This window comes from Cyanistes caeruleus, chromosome 20, assembly GCF_971803275.1.
Source record: "Cyanistes caeruleus chromosome 20, bCyaCae1.hap1.1, whole genome shotgun sequence".
NCBI lineage: Eukaryota > Metazoa > Chordata > Aves > Passeriformes > Paridae > Cyanistes > Cyanistes caeruleus.
Window position 1 is genome coordinate 7,671,187 of NC_141720.1, and position 16,104 is coordinate 7,687,290.

The following is a 16,104-nucleotide window of genomic DNA, read 5'->3' on the forward strand; positions in this document are numbered from 1 at the left end:
TTTTTCTCTTGTGGAATGGGATGGGGAGTCTGGTCAGGGCAATCACAGCAGTGAGGGAAAGGGATGAAGGATGGGCCCATGCTGGGGACACTGCAGAGTGGCTGATGCAGGATGGGAGGGTCCCCACTTTGTCCCAAGATATGCTGGGAGCGCCACCTTTGCCACCACGGGATGTGGGGGACTCCAGGAGCAGCTGAGAAAGCGTTGTGTCTCCGTGGGAGGCCATTCCTGGGCAGGGCTCTGTGTCCCATCCCCTGTCCCATCCCGTGTCCCATCTCGTGTGTCTCATCCTGTGTGTCCCATCCCATGTCCCATCCCGTGTCCCATCCTGTGTGTCCCATTCCGTGTCCCATCCCGTGTGTCCCATCCCATGTCCCATCCTGTGTCCCATCCCATGTCCCATCCCGTGTGTCCCAACCCGTGTCCCATCCCGTGTGTCCCAACCCGTGTCCCATCCCGTGTCCCCTCCCATGTCCCATCCCGTGTCCCCTCCCATGTCCCATCCCGTGTGTCCCATCCCATGTCCCATCCTGTGTGTCCCAACCCGTGTCCCATCCCGTGTCCCCTCCCATGTCCCATCCCGTGTGTCCCACCCATGTCCCATCCCATGTCCCATCCCGTGTCCCATCCCGTGTCCCCTCCCATGTCCCATCCCGTGTCCCATCCCGTGTCCCATCCCGTGTGTCCCATCCCGTGTGTCCCATCCCATGTGTCCCATCCCATGTCCCATCCCGTGTGTCCCATCCCGTGTCCCCCACCGGCCGCTCCCGGCTCTGGGTCCTCCCGCCCGACAGGGGGCGCTCGCGGGCGGAAGAGCGGCGCTCACGCGCGCCCGTCCCTCCCTATATAAGCGTGAGGCGGGGGCCAGCTCGCCCTTTCGGCGGGCGCGGGTCGGCGGGAGCGGAGCTGCTGCGGGGCTTCAGCGCAGCTCTGGCGGGGCCGCAGCGGGACCGCGACCGGCCTCGGCCTCTCCCGGCGGGGTCAGCGGGAAGCGCTGCGTCCCTCATGCGCAGGAAACCGGTGATGATTGAGGCGGCTCCACAGCTGCGCCTTCCCCCGCCACGATACGGCGAGGCTCCCTCAGGGCCGGTGCCGCTTTCCCCCGGCGCTGAGCGGCTGCGGCGGAAGGAACGAGCCAGGTGAGGCTGCGGGAACGGCTCTTCCCCCTCAGCCACGCGGCCGGGGCCGGCCCTGGGGCTCTGTGGGCTCCGGGAGCTGCCACGTGCGCCATAATTCGGGCATATCATGAAATGCGCTACAAACAAAATAATGATACATAAATATAAACTATTACATATATTATTAATATCTAATATGGTAATATATTTGTATGTTATTAACTGAATATATATATTTTTAAATACGTAGAGCTGTAATATAAAGCATACACAGCTGTGTATATTCTAATATACCCCATTGAAGAAAGGAAGAAAATTAAAGGCTTTAAGATTTTCAGGAAAATGTTTTCAAATATTTCAGTAGCTAACATGAATCTTTAGTAGATCTCCTTCTTGTAATTCTCTGGTTTTCAGTTATATGGCGCGTTTCACAGAAAATTAAGGTTAGGTGGTTATTAACAGCATTTTTCCTTTATTTTTCTTTCTTCAGCCTGTCAGTGGACAAAAAATGAACCAGCCAAGATGGTGTGACTTTAAAAATGAAGGGTAATCCTTCAGAAAAAGGCTGCTTAAGCAAGCTTCAGACACCTCTAACTGTAAGTGGAGTGGTACATTTGGTAGCCCAACATGCACCAAATACCTTTGTAGCAGTGCTTTTAAATAGGTGATAAAATCTTGTTTTGATAATACCAGAATCATGGAGTGGTTTGGATTAGAGGGGACTCCTTCCACTCTCCCAGGTTTCTCAGGGCAGCATCCAACCTGTACTTAAATGCTTCCAGGGATGGACATCCACCCATAATTATATTTCTTCAGTTTTTATGGGTTATTTGTTCCCGCCAGGCTGCCACTGGCGTTGCAGAGATGGCTGCTGTGTCATCTTTGTGTCAAAGAGTGGCAAGAGAGAGCCAGGCTATGTTCTACGCTCGTTTGTTCTGCACCCCGTGAGCACTCAGAGTGATTGATAGCCTGACATCATTAATCAGCCTGATAGGAGACTGGGGAAAGACTAACTGAGCTGTTTGAAATGTGAGATCTGCATGTAGCAGACTGGGAAGTTGTGTTTGATCTGTGCATATGGGTTTCTGATTATTTAGCCTTGAAAATCAGACCCTGTGGGTGCCACTTGTGTTACAGAAGACTTGAAGTGATCTGTAAAACCACGTGGCAGCACTGGGAGTCACCAACCTTAATCTTCTCAGAAAATGAAAGTATTTCTGTGCTGTTAATTTATATCTTTTGAATTCCTGTTGCCAGTGAAGCAGCAGTGGTGTAACCAGGCTTTGGGGCGTGGCTGAACACCATCCCGGTATTTCCCACTTTTCCCGAGGCCGTGCAGACCCGGAGGAGCCGCGGGCCAGGTGAGCTGCAGTGCTGGGAGCTGCCCAGCCCCTGCCCCAGCTCGTGTTGCAGGCGTGGCTGCAGTGCCACGTCTGTGTCATTCGGTGGCAGACAGCAACAGGCGATGTCTTCCCTGGTGCTCTGAGCCCTGTGAGCTCTCAGGATTGCTCAACAACCTGACACTTCCTGATGGCTTTTCCTGGTCCTTGGATGGGGAATGGTGAAGGGTGGACAGCACACAGCTGACCCTGTCCTTCAGTCCTTGGTCAGGGACACCTTCCACTATCCCAGGCTGCTCCCTGGATCCAAATCGTGCTGTGTGCACTGCCCCTTGTTGAGGGATGCCAGAAACTGAGCGAGAGCAGCTCTGGGCACGCAGGGATGGTGACCCTGAGGCTTTGCAGTGAGTAACTCTGGCACTGCTAAATGGGAAACCTCATTAAATGGCCTTTACAGGGCCAAAAGTGCCTCAGAGGTGCAAAGTGAACCCTTTAATTGGCAAAAGTCACTGGCTTTGGAAAAGAATGTTAATAAGGTTGTGGGGATGTGGTTATGCTTGAGGATGTGGCTCTTTTATTTGAATTTTGTGACTTTTAACCCTGCAATCTTTGTTTGGGGTTTTTCATCAGGCTTTCCTCACACCGGGGGTCCTGCATGGGCACTGAGTGCTAATGAGTGTCTCTTTAGAGCTTCCCTGTTTGAGGCACAGCAGAACCATGGACATTTTCTTGATGGCATTTGCTGGAACTGCCCTTCCCCAAGCAGCACTCCTGGGCCATGGATATTGCTTTGCTGGCTCTCAGCTGTGGAAAACATCAATGTTTTGCATGAAAGTGATTTTGAGAGAAATTAAAAATCTCTGTGCGCACAAGACAGCCCTTCATCACCAAGGACTGGTTTGTGTCATGGCTTCAAAGGCTGGGATAAGTCCAGATTTTTTTTTCCTGCACTATTAATAGCTTGGCTCTGCACCAGGGTTGGCAAACTCACCTTGGATTTTTAGGGAGTGATGGAATAACCCCAAGCAGGCTCGAGCTATCCTGCTCTTAAATTATCCCTTTCCTAAACTCCCCCAGCCAGATTAATTTCTAAAACCCCTCTGATGTCATGGCAAAGAGTTTCTTCTAAATTTGTGCCATGTCCTTCTGGACTGAAGGAAATCCCTGTGTAAAAGTTTCCTTATAACAGAACCTTAAAAAGTGGTTTCATTTCCTATTTCATCTTTTATTTCCCCTGGGATGTGAAAAATCTTGGGACAATCCCAAGACAATGAGGACAGCAGAGTCTGGATGGCAGGGGTTAATTAGCTTATTAGTACTGACATTATTGCTCCCTTTTCCTGCCTGTTTTTCAACTTTCCTGACATCCTGGGCCTTTTTTTTTATTTGCAGATTATGCCTTGAGCTGCAGAACGTCTGACAAACGTGGCAACTGAGAACTGGTTGGCAGCATCCACATCTGATGGTTTGGAGATTCCTAAAACTTGATCATCTGTGTTTTCTCTACATGGTTATGAAGGATTTAAATAAAAAAAAAACACTAAATAAAGATGCCACCTACAAGACTGAAAGGATTATGCTGTGTATTTGTGGCACCCCAAGTAATGCTATTTTTTAACCATTCTAGGATTTAAGACTTTGTGGATATGAGAATTTAGGATTGTTTTAAAGCATTTAAAGGTTTTACCTCCATCCCCTTGGGCACAGAGGGGATCCAATGAGATCAGATTGTCAGTCTTGGAGTGTCCTGGCTTTTTTTCCATCTCCTGTGGGGAATTTGGAGGAATTAGAGTGTAAAACAGCTTTGCCTTGACTCATTTCTCCTGTATGCCAGTGTGGTTTGTAAACTGCACTCACTTTGTGCTTTTTATTAGTGACAATTCCTGGGAGTCAGCAACGGTTCCTGGGAGTGTCCAGGGCCATGGATTAATGGAACAATTGTTGTCACAAGTGTCTTTATTTCAATTAAGCTGTCAGGGCCAGGTCTCTCAGCTACAGGGGCCACCTCTTCATAGATATTTAGAGAGGTTCTGTTATTGAGGGAATGGCTTCCCTCCACTTTTCCAGGTGCTTTAAGACTGCTTTGAGGGAAGGGAACAGCAGGGATTTAGTGGGAGGGAAGGATGAAAATGGCTTTTCTGACGCCCTGAGGAGGGGATTTTGGCAGGGGTGTTGGATTCCTTTGCTAATGGCAGGAGATGGATTTGTCAGGGAGCTGTTGCTATGGGGATGCAGGACAAGGGATGAGGAGCTGGGGTGGCTGCCTGGAGCCTCCCTTGCTGAATTCCAGTGAATTCCAGCTCTGCCTTTCCCTGCCGTGCACCTGAACCTGCACACAGGACCTTGGCAGTGTCAGTGAGGACCCCTTCAAACACAGAATCCTTGGGAGTGCTCAATGTTTCCATGGATAAATCACATTTCAGAGGCAGCTCCTCAGCAGGGAGTGAGCTCTGAGTGCTGGACACGGAGCACTCCTGACACCGAAATGTCCCCAGAGAGAGGTGATGAGGATCCTGAAGAACCAACAGAAGGAAAATCCTGATCTTTCTCCCCAGAGGACTCCTAAATTTGCAGCCCTGGTCAGGTGTATTTTTATTTTGTGATTCCCTAAGGAATTGTTGGCAGGAGAAGCAGCACATGCTCCAGCAGCAGGAACACGGCTGTGCTGGGAACAGAGCAACCTTGGGGGAGTTTATCCAGCTCTTCCTCCCTGCCCAGGGTTGTAAGATTGCTGTAATTGAGCATTTCAAGGAAACAGCCACAGTTGGAGCCCTGGGAGAGTAGACACAGCCAAAAAAAAATGTCTGGAGACCTGCTAAAAGCTTTGCCCGGAAATTCATTTTAATAATGAGAGAAGCACTGGATTATTCTGGTATTAACCTTCAACCTCTGCAGGGCAAACCCAGCTTAGTTTTTGGAGAATTAAACGGAGGGGTTGGCTTATCCCTGCTCGGAGTGTGGTGGGCAGTGACACCCGGGGCACACCAAGGCGTCACAGCGGTTCGAGTTTAGCCCTTTGCCTTTAAGCCATCCTTGGCCTCGGCCGCTTCCAGAGCGGACACGTGAGGGAATGGCTTGTGCTGCCAATTCCAGACTGGGGGCAGGAGCAGCTGGGGGAGCCTCTCACAAGCCACGGCATCACTGTCAGGGTCAGGCACTTAAAAACGGAACCAAAGAACCGCCACCATCCTCCACGGTGCACCAGACAGCTGATCTGCTTCCTGTGTGACAGCTGGATCTGATGGCAGCTGACTCAGACACTTAAGGAGAGACTTTTGAATGGGGAAATCTACCTTTTCCTCCTTTTTAGATCACAAACAAGCTGGTACTTAACAGGCTGCTGTTTGGCTATTGATGGACGGGTGTGATTCACGTAAAAGCTGTTTATTTACATCAGAGCCGTTCCTCAAAAGGAGATGTGACAAGTACAGCATGAATGATTCATTCCCATCTCTTTGCTCTGCTTTCCTGCTCATCAAGGAACAGTTTGATGCATCCAGCTGGGCTCTGCTTCCTTTTCCCTTTCCGTGTCTTCTTCCTCCCCCAAGCCTGCTCAGCTCAGCTCCGTGTCCCAGCTCCGCTCCTGCCAACCCATCCCTGATCCTGCTGGGTGGTGGAAGTCATGATGCTTGGTTTTCCATGAAGGAGAAGGGGCTGCAGCTCTGCTGAATTCCCTGTGCAGGGTATGTTTTTCCTGGGTGGGAGAGGATGGAGAAACAGGCCTTCAGCCCTTGGATCTCACGCCAAGCTCAGATTGGAAACGCCAGAGCCGTGCTTCCCCCGTTAGGAATATTTGGTGTTGGAAATCTTCTTCCAGAGCAAGGTCTTGAGGTTGTTGAGCACGAGGGAGTGGTGCACTTCCATCTGGCTGGCCAGGCCGCTGAGGGTCATGCAAGTTCGGAGCTGCTTCTGCAGCTCTTCCTTCAGCTCCAGGGGAGCTCCATAGAGCAGATAGTCCTGCAGCAGCCCACACACCTTGGCCAGGTTGGGCTGCACCATGTCACCCTTGCACTGCTTCAGGAGCTTGTCACACGCGGCCGTGCAGTCCCGCCCGTAGGTGCAGTCCCCGTTCTGCTCACAGTGCCGGCCCTTGAGGAATCCTCTGATTGTCATCTCCGTCGCCACCTTCCGCAGGTTGACCATTTTGAAGTCGTACTTGTCGTTGTAGCCCACGTTCCTGAGGCTGCTCTCGCAGATGTAGAAGTTCCCGTAGGTCCCGTGGAAGATTTCCTCCACGAACTCCAGGAGGCCGATGGCGATCTTGGCGCGCCGGGGCCAGGCCGGCGCAAACCACTGGTGGATGAGCTGATGGGCGATGGGAGGCAGCAGGGACTGCAGGAAAGGGGGGATGTCCACCCCATAGAGGGAGGTGTGGGGGATCTTCTCGGTGACATAAAGGTCCCCGCAGTGCCCCAGCAGCTTGGCCGTGTGCTCCTTCTCGTGCAAGGAGAACATGAGGAGGAACTCGTTGAGCTGAAGCAGCGCCCAGATGGATTTGGCCTCTGCCAGGGACACCTTCCTGTCACGGTTCACGTCTGCCATGGTGATGATCCGGCTCACCAAGGCGGGAAGAGATGGCTGATCCCCCAGCTTGGACTGCAAAACCAACAAGAATTGGCATCAGAACCTCACAGCTCTCCGTGTTTGGGTGTCACACCACAAAACCGAACTGGGGGAGCAAAGAACTGAGCTGGGGAGAGGAGGAAACGATAACACTCCAGGAAATCCAGCACCATACCAGGTGTGGGTAGATCCAGCTCCAGCAGAATTTTTCCAGCCTCAGATAAAAGAGTAAAGAGTAAAAAGGTGCTCTAGACTCTCCTGCCAGAGTTGCCACCCCACCACTGCTGCAGGAGCCCCAGCAGGGGTCAGGGCCACCAAATCAGCTCTGCCCAGCACAGATGCCACCCACAGCCATGGCACAGCCACCTCCAGGGATGTTGCTACTGGAATCTCACAGATGAGGATTCATGGCAGGGAATGGAGGTTTTCCTCCACTAATCCAGTGCATGGCACCGGCACCCAGCAGTGGGTGGGGGCCACGGGCAGGAGGAGCTCTCGTTCAAAGGGAAGGAAAAACACCATCGGTGTTTCTGACTCACAGGAGCCATCCCAGGCCTGTAGGATCACACAGGGCCCTGCACTGACCTTCAGGAAGTTGAGGAGCATTTCCTTGAACTCGTCCATCGAGGTCCCCCGCGTGGGTTTGTCGAAGAGCACCACGTCCCTCCTGGGCACAGAGTCCGGGCGGCTGTCGGCCCTCAGGGCTTCCCCGATGCCACATTTGATGATCACCTCCCTGTCCCTCCAGAGCCCTCTGTAAACCTGCAGCACAGGGAGGGGGGCAGCAGGTGGAAGGAGCTGGGTTCTGGTTCAGGATGTGCAGAGGGTTTGATGCTGGTGCCCAGCCCCTGGCATGGCTGGGGGGCACACACCTACCTGCTGGCTGGGGGAGGAGGAGAGGCAGTGCTGGAACAGGAGGCTGCGCTCCTCACACAAGTCCTTGCACGTGGAGCCAGAAATGATCCCTTTCTTGTACTGGTCACACTGGGGAGGGCAAGGAGAGAGGAGCTCAGCAGGGACAGATTTCTACTGGCCCTTAGGGATGGCTCAGTGCCCTGAGCATGGTGGGGCTGGGCTGGCAGGGAGCCCTGTGCTGCTGGAGGGACCTCAGGGATTTATTCCTGGATGCTGCTGCTGCAAATCCAGGGCTTTGGGAGAACTTGTGGGCTGAAGGAGAGGAGGGCAGCGTGGGGTTGGGTGAGGATGCACAGGCTCAGGGTGCTCAGCAGAGCAGCAGTCCCTGCTGTGAAGCAGGCTGGCCCCAGTCCAGGGGGTGGCAGGGACAGGGACAGACAGTGGCTCTGCTCCACAGCCAGGCTGGGCTGGAGACATCCCTGGGCAGGAGAAGCTGCAGCTCCTCAGCGAGGGCAGCCTCAGGGCTGGAAGCTGGAGCTGCAGACATCCACTGCAACTTTTCCCTTTTTTTTTCTCTGCTGTGGATGGGAATTAACCCTTGGACCTGCTCACAGGGGACATGGCCAGACACGGCGTCTGGAAGCCCCAGCTGCGAGCAGGAATTAGTGCCCAGGACCCCGCGGTCGGAGTCAGGCAGAAAATCAAATTAAACGATCGTCGCTGTTGTTATGGCAATTCCTGCCTCCCTTCTCTGCTGAGGGACTGATCAAGGAGGTTTGTTCTGACACAGCCCAGCTCCCCCTGCTCGCCTGGGCTGGGCTGAGTCCCACGCCAGGCACACACAGCAGTCCTGGGGACATCCTGCCATGGGGAACACGGAAAGTGCATCACCCTGCACACCCAGGACAGGGGCAACACACAGAGCCAGGCTGCCACAAGGGGCTCTGGGGCTCTCCTTAGGGCTCAGCAGCAGTCACAGAGAGGCACCATGGCCTGAGTGCTCCCCCTTCTCCTCCTGCTCTGCAGAGCCCAGAGGGGACTGGTGCAATGCTGTCCCTGCCCACAGATGCTGCTCCCTGCCCTGACATTCCAGCTTCATCTGCACAGACACGGCTCTGCCCACGTCTGCCCTGGCTGCTTCCCTCTGACATCTCATGAAATTGTTTCACTGTCACCCTGGCAGGGCAAGGTCACCCCTCCTGCTCCGAGCTCCGTGCGATGGCAGGGACAGCACCAGGGCAGCAGCTGCCAGGAGAGCTCCTCCTCCCAGTTTTGGGGCTCAGGAGGCTGGAAATGGGGCTCCCACAGCCCCACTCAGCCCAGCACCCGAACAGGAGCCAGGGGCTGTGCTGCCACTCACGATGATCATCCGGCAGACGTGGCCGCGGCACAGCTCCGAGTAGGACGAGTAGTGCATGTAGGCCACCCAGCTGCCCACGAAGATGCCCAGCCACACCACCAGCAGGTACTTCACCTTGATCCCCGGGAGGCGGCCCTGCAAGGGAAAGGAAATGCTTTTGAAACCCTTTTGGAAGGGCAGGGCTTTGCCCAGGGCAGCGGCAGCTGGCCAAGGATGGCTTCTGCCACACAAACCAACCTGAGCGCTGGGGAAACCTCCAGCCCTTTTTATATATATTCATCAGTCTCTTATGCAACTCCTGCTGCAAGTAGGTCACTTAAAATTCCCTAAAAGCAGGGGGATTATGGTGCTGGGCTGCAAGGAGCTGGATGCTGTGCGTTCCCCGGAGCTGTGGCCACGTCCTCCCGCTCTCCTGCCCTGTGCAAGCCTGGGGTACCCTGGTGGGGCTGCAAGAGCTCTGCTCCTGTTTGGGGACACCCCTGGCAGCAGAACCCCCCCTTTACAAAGCCCCACAGGCAGGGGAAGCTCCCAGCAGCAGTTCCCATGTGGGAGCGGGTGAGTAACAAACCTGGGAGCTCACGGGTGATGCTCTGTGCAAACAGCTCCGAGGCTCTCAGCAGGATTTTGTTTTGTTGGCTCTGTTTCTTCCCCCCTGACCCTGGCACAGCAGCACTGCTGCCATCTGGCCTCCTGCAAGAGAGCCTGCTCACCTGGCTCGAGTAACAGAGCAGATCCCGGCAGCTCCAAAGGACAGGGAGTGGATCCTTGCATTAAACAAACCATTCCATCCCATTTCTATAGGTGATTCTACAGAACCTTGGCCTTTGACCACCTCCAAACCCTCCTCATGACCTCCTGCTGGGATAGGGCTGGATCTGAGTGGATGCAGCACCTTTAAAACCTGCCAGGGACCCTCGTTTGGGTCCTGTAGCCCAAAACCACTCCCCTCCTCCAAAATGCTCCTCCTCAGCCCCTCTCCAGGGCTCTGGGAGCCTCAGGAACAGGCAGTGAGGGTGAGAGCAGGCAGGTCTGCCTCGAGATCATGACATTTCTCCTGTTAATTGGAAACCCCAAAGTGTGAAGTGGGCCAGGGTGCCCGGTTTGCCTGTCAAGCAATGGCACCGCTAATTAACACGAAATTAAATTAAAGAGAAGCCAAGCACAGCCAGGACTTGGCAAAGACAAAGTGTGGGTGGCTGCTCCTGTGAGCTGAGAACCAGCTCATGGCCCTGAAGTCAGACACACTGAGACCCCGAGATACCCCCAGCACAGCAGCTCCCCAAAACTGCCCAGGGTGGGTGCATGAGGCCCCCTGCCCTCAGCAAGGGACTTCCCACTAGAGATATGGCTTGGAAAACCCTGGAATAGACAAAATGTCACTTTTTGCTTATTCTGACTTGGAATCCCTCGTGCTCCTGTGGAAGAAGGGGGGTCAGGACTGCAGCCTGAGCATGGCATGGGGAGCTCTGCCTTCATCATCCCCTAAATGGTGGAAAGAAACATGGGAGTGGGGGTTGCATTTCAGTGAGAGCTTCCCCTGAGCTTTTCTTGGATTTTGGATTTTGAGAGTTCCTCCAGCGCCTCAGTGTCAAGGCACAGGGGTTTCTGTCCCCACTGCCTCCCCTGCACTGAAGGGTGTTACCCCACGAGAGTTGCTGTGTTTAGTTTTAGAGTGACTCTGGACGATCTGGAAGTGACTTTGGGCTGGGGCTGACTTCAAAGGCAAAATGGATGCAGCATCAACAAAATCCTGCTCCATCCCTGTGCCTCCTCTGGGAACCTGGGGGTCACTCCACAGCAGCCCCAGCTCTGCCCCCCCAGGGTATCCCGTCCCGTGTCCCCTCATCCCCTCCGGGACAACCCCTCTGGTCCAGCATCTTTGCCATAGCCAGGGTTTCTCATCGCACGGCTGCAGAGAAAACACCCATTCGAGCATCCCTGACATCCCTGGCCCCAGCATCTCTGGAGATCTGAGGCAGGTGCCCGGCTCCTCGGAAGCTCAGGGATAGGAAGAGGATGGAAAATAAAGAAAGAGAAGGAAGGAGCCATCCCTGCCCAGCTGCCTCGGCGGCTTCACCCAGCGCTGCGGGCTGGGCTGCCCCGCTGCTGCCAGGCTCCGGCACGGCGGAGCGCGGAGCGGGTTATGCAACCGCTGCGGCCCCCGGGGCCGCTCCACACCCCCGGGGCAGCTCCAGACCCGGCCGGTGCCGGTGCCCGGCCCCCAGTTCCTCGCACAGGCGTCGGGGAGACCGAGGCGGAGCGTCCCTTTGTGCACGGCCGGTGCCAGGATGCTGAGACGGGCATCCCCGAGCCCGCATCCCCCATGCCAGCGCATCCCCCCGGCCCGGCGCATCCCCGAGCCCGCATCCTCCATCCCGGCGCCTCCTCCTTCTGCCGGTACCTGCAGGCCCTTGGAGAAGGGGCAGAACAGCACCAGATGCACCAGCCGCCGGATCCTCCGCATGCTGCGGGCGCCCCGCGGCCGCGGGCCTCAGGCTCCGGGGGGCATGGCCGGGGCGGCCGCGGCCCCCGCAGCGCCGCCGGGGCCGGGGGGGCCGGGGGGGCCGGGGTCCCGGGAAGGGGGGCCCAGCCGCGCCGCCCGCTCGCTCCGCCGCAGCGCCCGGCCCGGCCCGCGGGGCTCGGCGGCTCCGCCCGGCGCGGGGCGGTGCGGGGGGCGGGGGCGGCGCTCGCAGCTCCGCCGCAGCCCGGGGAGCCGGGGGGTGCTGCCCGGCACGGCCCCGCTCCGCATCTGGCCATCCCAGCCGGGGGTCCCATCCATCCCGCTTGAGGATCTCATCCCCACCCACTCCCATCCCCAGGCTCTCCCCACCACACAGGGGCTCTCCCAGCCCTGCCTGATGATCCTGGCACAGCAGGAAGGCGTCTGTGGAGCTGCTGATCCCACCTGGCCCCCAGCACCCACAGAAACTCCAGGTTTATCCAAAGCCATTTAGGGTGACAGCCAGCCAGATCTCTCCTTGTTACCCACAGCAGTAACCTGCGAGCACAGCTCGGGGGTGCAACCCCTCAAGCCTGACCCCTGCCATCACTGCAGCTCCTTCTCCTCCTCGCTGTGTCCTTTCCCACCCTGAAGCCCAGCAGCAGCACTGGCTCGACCTCCCTGTTTGCACTAGGCTGGGCAGGGAAACCTCACAGCAAGACAGGGGCTGCTTTGTGTCCCACAGGCCAGGGACAGCCCCATCCAGGGGAATCCTGTGTGCACAGGCAAGTTAGAGCAAAGGGGACAGATGCAAATAATACCATGGGAAATGATCTGGGAGGTTCAGTCACGAGGTCATTGTTCAAATAATTCCTTGCTTGCCATCGGTAAATCTTCAGATTATCCATTTGCCCCCTTTTCATGGTTCAGGTTGCTCCTTCCTTTTAAATTTGGTTCAAAATGACCTTTGAAAACAAGCTGGTCACTGTGAGCCCAGATCCCAGCTCCGTGTGAGTGCCAAGCACCGAGTAATCAGGGCCTAATGAGCAAAAGCCTTTGCTGGACTAATCTGAATAGTGTTGATAAATAGGGAGCATCACACAAAACTGAAACCTCCCAAATCTTGCAGTGTGTTTGCTGCCTGCTTTTAACGCCAAGGAGGTCCCTGCTGCTCCAGTGCTGCTCCCTGACCTCTGTGTGGGCTGGGCTGATATTTTGCCCATGGCAATGCCAATGAACATCACCTCGGCCACCCACAGCCCCTGTCCAGGCAGCTTTTACCATCCCACTGAAGCCAAGACAGTTTTCCAGTGGGTTCTTATTTTTAGTGTTAAATAAGACAGGAAAAAAGAGGAGCTTCTGGGATTTATTTCTGATGGTGAGGTTGGTAATTTGGGAAACAGCAGGGACAGGAAGGTGCATTGCTGGATGCGTTCCACCCTCCCTGCTCACCCTGCTCCTGCAGCTCCTTGTGACTTGAACCCTGATTTTGGAGGCCAAGAGTGGGAGAAGAATCCTCGATGGAGATGGGAAATGACACACCAGGGCTAGGGCTGAAGGTGGCTTGAAATCCACAGAACTCTGCTGCGGGGCTCTGCAAAATTCAGGGGTGGATTGTCCAGCGAATCTAATTAGGAATGAACAGACCATCCCAAACTGTAATATGCCAAGTAATTAAGTGATTAGTATTGATTGTTAGAATGTCTAATGAGAAGTTATCACAGAATGATTAATTAATCCAATCAAAAGAGTGATAAAAATTCTGCAGGTGTGATGATACTTTATATTCAACACACAAGGGAAGCGAGATGTCTCCCCATAGTGCCCATCTCCAGCCTCTATCCCAGGCACCAGGGATGCACTGTCTGGGCTGCTGCCCCTGTGCAAGGGATCCCTCCCCAAAATTCCCCTGGCACTGCCAGCATGAGCTCCAGTATCAGGCAGGCACCCCGAGCTGTGTAGCTCCAAGGTGGGGGAAATGGTCCCGCAGGCACTCTCAGCATCCAGAAGATGCCGGCATCAGTCAATGCTCATCTCCTCCCTGGGAATTCTTTCACTCACTGCCTTGATTAAGTCGCTTCAGTTTCTCCTGGTCAAAGCCCTGCTAATCCCAGCTAAGCCCGCAGCGTGCCGCACGCTGGCCTCTGCTCATTTCCCTGCCAGGCGGTGGCTCTGCGGCCACGTCCCCAAGAGCGCTGTGCCCTCGGGACATGGGAGCTCGCAGGGCAGCCACAGCCCTGCAGCGGTCATTTGCTGGCCCGGAATATTTACCTGGCTAAATGATAATGAGTACATGACCTCCAGCCAGAGCGGACAGCGGTGCAGGGCAGCCCTGACTCCTGAGCAGGGACCCCCAGCCATCCATCTCTCGTCCCTTCCAGAGCACCCTGAGCCGCCCACCCTTCTCTGGGTGGGATGTCAGAGTTGGGTGCCAGCAGGGGACAGCACAATGCCATCACCCGCATTCCCAGAGCTGCTGCTCGGCAGCGGGATGCAGGACCCCGAACCAAAATAGGGGCACACGTTCACCCCCGCCTCCTCTGCCATCAGAGGGATTTCTGCCCCGGGCAGGCTGTGATGGCAGCAGGCATTCCCAGGCAGCGCCGCAGCTCCGGAGATGATGGATCCAGGCTTTAATGCTCTTTTCTGTGCATCTTTGAAGGATTTGAGGCGGATCGCCCGCGCTTCCTGCGTGGCATCCACAGCTGGCTCCGCACAGCCCATCAGCTGCCTCTGCTGCCTGCCGGGCCCTGCCGGGCTCAGCGCAGCGGTTATAATTAGAAATGCTAATCAGCTCTTGTGTTTCTGGCTTGACAGCCCTGCCACCCCCAGCACAATCTTCCCTCCAATCTGTCCCATGCTCGCCCCCTCTGCTTCCTCTCCAAATCCCTGCTACTTGTAATTAAGCACTACGAAGTTAAGGGGGGCTGAATGGGGGTGCTGGGGCTCGTTGGATACCCTGGGCCAGGATTGCAGCCCCCCACAGAGCTCCTGGCTTGCTGGGAACTGTTTGGGGGTCTCACCCTTCATTCCCCACCGTCCCCTCGGGCAGGGGACACACCAGGGATGTCCCTGGCCCTGAACTGAGGTGGAAGAGAGGGAAGCTGAAGCGCTCTGCAGGCAGTGCTGCAGTTAAAGGCGAAGGGTGGTGGCTGTGGCTGGGAGCCCTGCGGTGCTGGCTCTGGAAGGGGAGCTTCTCTCATTGGGATTTCCATCATGTGCCAACCGTGGGCGCTTCCCAGCCAAGGAGGAAAGGGAGCTTGCAAAGGAGCTCAGAGAAGTCAGCTGAGCAAGCAGATCCCTGCACTGGCTTCGATTATGGAGTTATTCAGCATCAGGTCTTGCTCTGGGAGACACAGCCCAGGGGATTCCTCCTTCACCAGTGCCCACAGACAGCCCCTGCCAGCCCCCAGCCCCTCCACATGAGAGCCAAGGCACGGCTTTCACCCTGAGCATTTGGCTCCCAAAGTCAGGCTTGGCTAGGGAGACATTCCTTGGAGAATGGGGGCTCGGCTGGCCTCAGAGGAGATGGAGATGCACAAGTGGGATGAGCAGCTCTGGACACAGTTTTTACATCAACATTCATCTTCCAGGTGCTCCCTGTTTATCAGCTTCAGTGAGGAGAGGCTGCAGTTTGGAGGGTTGATATACAGAGGGTTTTCAAGAAGGCAGTGGCTGTCTGAGCAAAGGAGAATCCTCCCTCACCTCCTCTGCCCAGGGACCTCACACCTCACCTGGGACACATCTGCTCCCTGCAGCATCTGCCAGCATGTGAATCAACAAAGGGCTCTCCCTCCTCAGCCCAATTTCTCCCTGGAGAGAGGGAAATAAGAGAAACAAGGAGGTAAAGCAAAAAGAGCAGGGGAGGGACTGGGCATGGTGGCTTCAATGACAATGCACTCATGAAAAGGCACCAGCAGCACAGGCAGCTGACTGGGAAAGCTCTGGGGAGAAGTCGGATTGGATTTGTCATGACTAATTGACTCCCTCCAGCACTGTGGTCCAGCCTTCACGCATGGCATGAGCAGGGTCCCAAGCATCCAGGAATTAATGAGGGTCTGACCCTGTCTGCTCAGCCACTTGAGTTTTGCCAGTGCAGACAGCTGGCTTAAGAGGCCCTTTTATCCTTTACATATCAGATCAATTTGGATAGTTATAATCTAGTCCTGGTGAAAGCTCAGAGCAGACTTTATTGCCCAACCAGCTCAAAGAGGGGAAAAAAAGCAAGCAAGAGGGAGAGGTCATGCTGAACTATTGATTGTGCTGGTCCCAGATTGGCCTCGGCAGAGAGCTCACCCGGGACAGTTTGCCTCTATCTCCTAATGCTGCTCCATTGATCTTCTGTGACAGGCGGCAACTACAAGATTTTTGAGGTCGGAGTCATTAAGAGGCATTAATCAATAATAGAGGAAACAGAGAGAGAGCAAC

At 55.4% G+C, this 16,104-nt stretch overlaps 1 protein-coding gene, 1 long non-coding RNA gene and 2 other non-coding genes across 4 annotated transcripts; 3 read left to right on the forward strand and 1 right to left on the reverse strand.

The window, feature by feature from the left end:
- The first annotated feature begins 809 nt into the window (after positions 1-809).
- LOC111937062 (uncharacterized) lies at positions 810-4,029 on the forward strand. The gene is made up of 4 exons (XR_002868396.2): positions 810-1,139; positions 1,609-1,714; positions 2,376-2,479; positions 3,851-4,029. It is a non-coding gene; the product is annotated as an uncharacterized LOC111937062 (long non-coding RNA).
- Positions 1,962-2,095, forward strand: LOC111937162 (small nucleolar RNA SNORA17). Its single transcript, XR_002868466.1, has one exon. It is a non-coding gene; the product is annotated as a small nucleolar RNA SNORA17 (small nucleolar RNA).
- Positions 2,510-2,643, forward strand: LOC111937163 (small nucleolar RNA SNORA17). Its single transcript, XR_002868467.1, has one exon. It is a non-coding gene; the product is annotated as a small nucleolar RNA SNORA17 (small nucleolar RNA).
- Positions 4,030-5,274: 1,245 nt separating the features above from the next.
- On the reverse strand, positions 5,275-11,792 carry DIPK1B (divergent protein kinase domain 1B). The gene is made up of 5 exons (XM_086858760.1): positions 11,638-11,792; positions 9,237-9,371; positions 7,898-8,005; positions 7,607-7,783; positions 5,275-7,054 (listed from the first exon to the last, which is right to left on the reverse strand). Exons 1-5 carry the CDS (start codon positions 11,698-11,700, stop codon positions 6,242-6,244), a joined length of 1,296 nt encoding a protein of 431 aa, XP_086714886.1. The 5' UTR covers positions 11,701-11,792; the 3' UTR covers positions 5,275-6,241.
- Positions 11,793-16,104: the final 4,312 nt, after the last annotated feature.

What these genes read in the sequence shown, in the direction of transcription:
- DIPK1B (XM_086858760.1), bottom strand. Translation starts at nt 11,700, where the DNA reads ATGCGGAGGATCCGGCGGCTGGTGCATCTGGTGCTGTTCTGCCCCTTC. An exon ending in CCTTCTCCAAGGGCCTGCAG is followed by an intron (nt 9,372 to 11,637) that starts GTACCGGCAGAA and finishes TTTCCCTTGCAG; the next exon opens with GGCCGCCTCCCGGGGATCAA. An exon ending in CCTCCTCCCCCAGCCAGCAG is followed by an intron (nt 7,784 to 7,897) that starts GTAGGTGTGTGC and finishes CCTGTGCTGCAG; the next exon opens with GTTTACAGAGGGCTCTGGAG.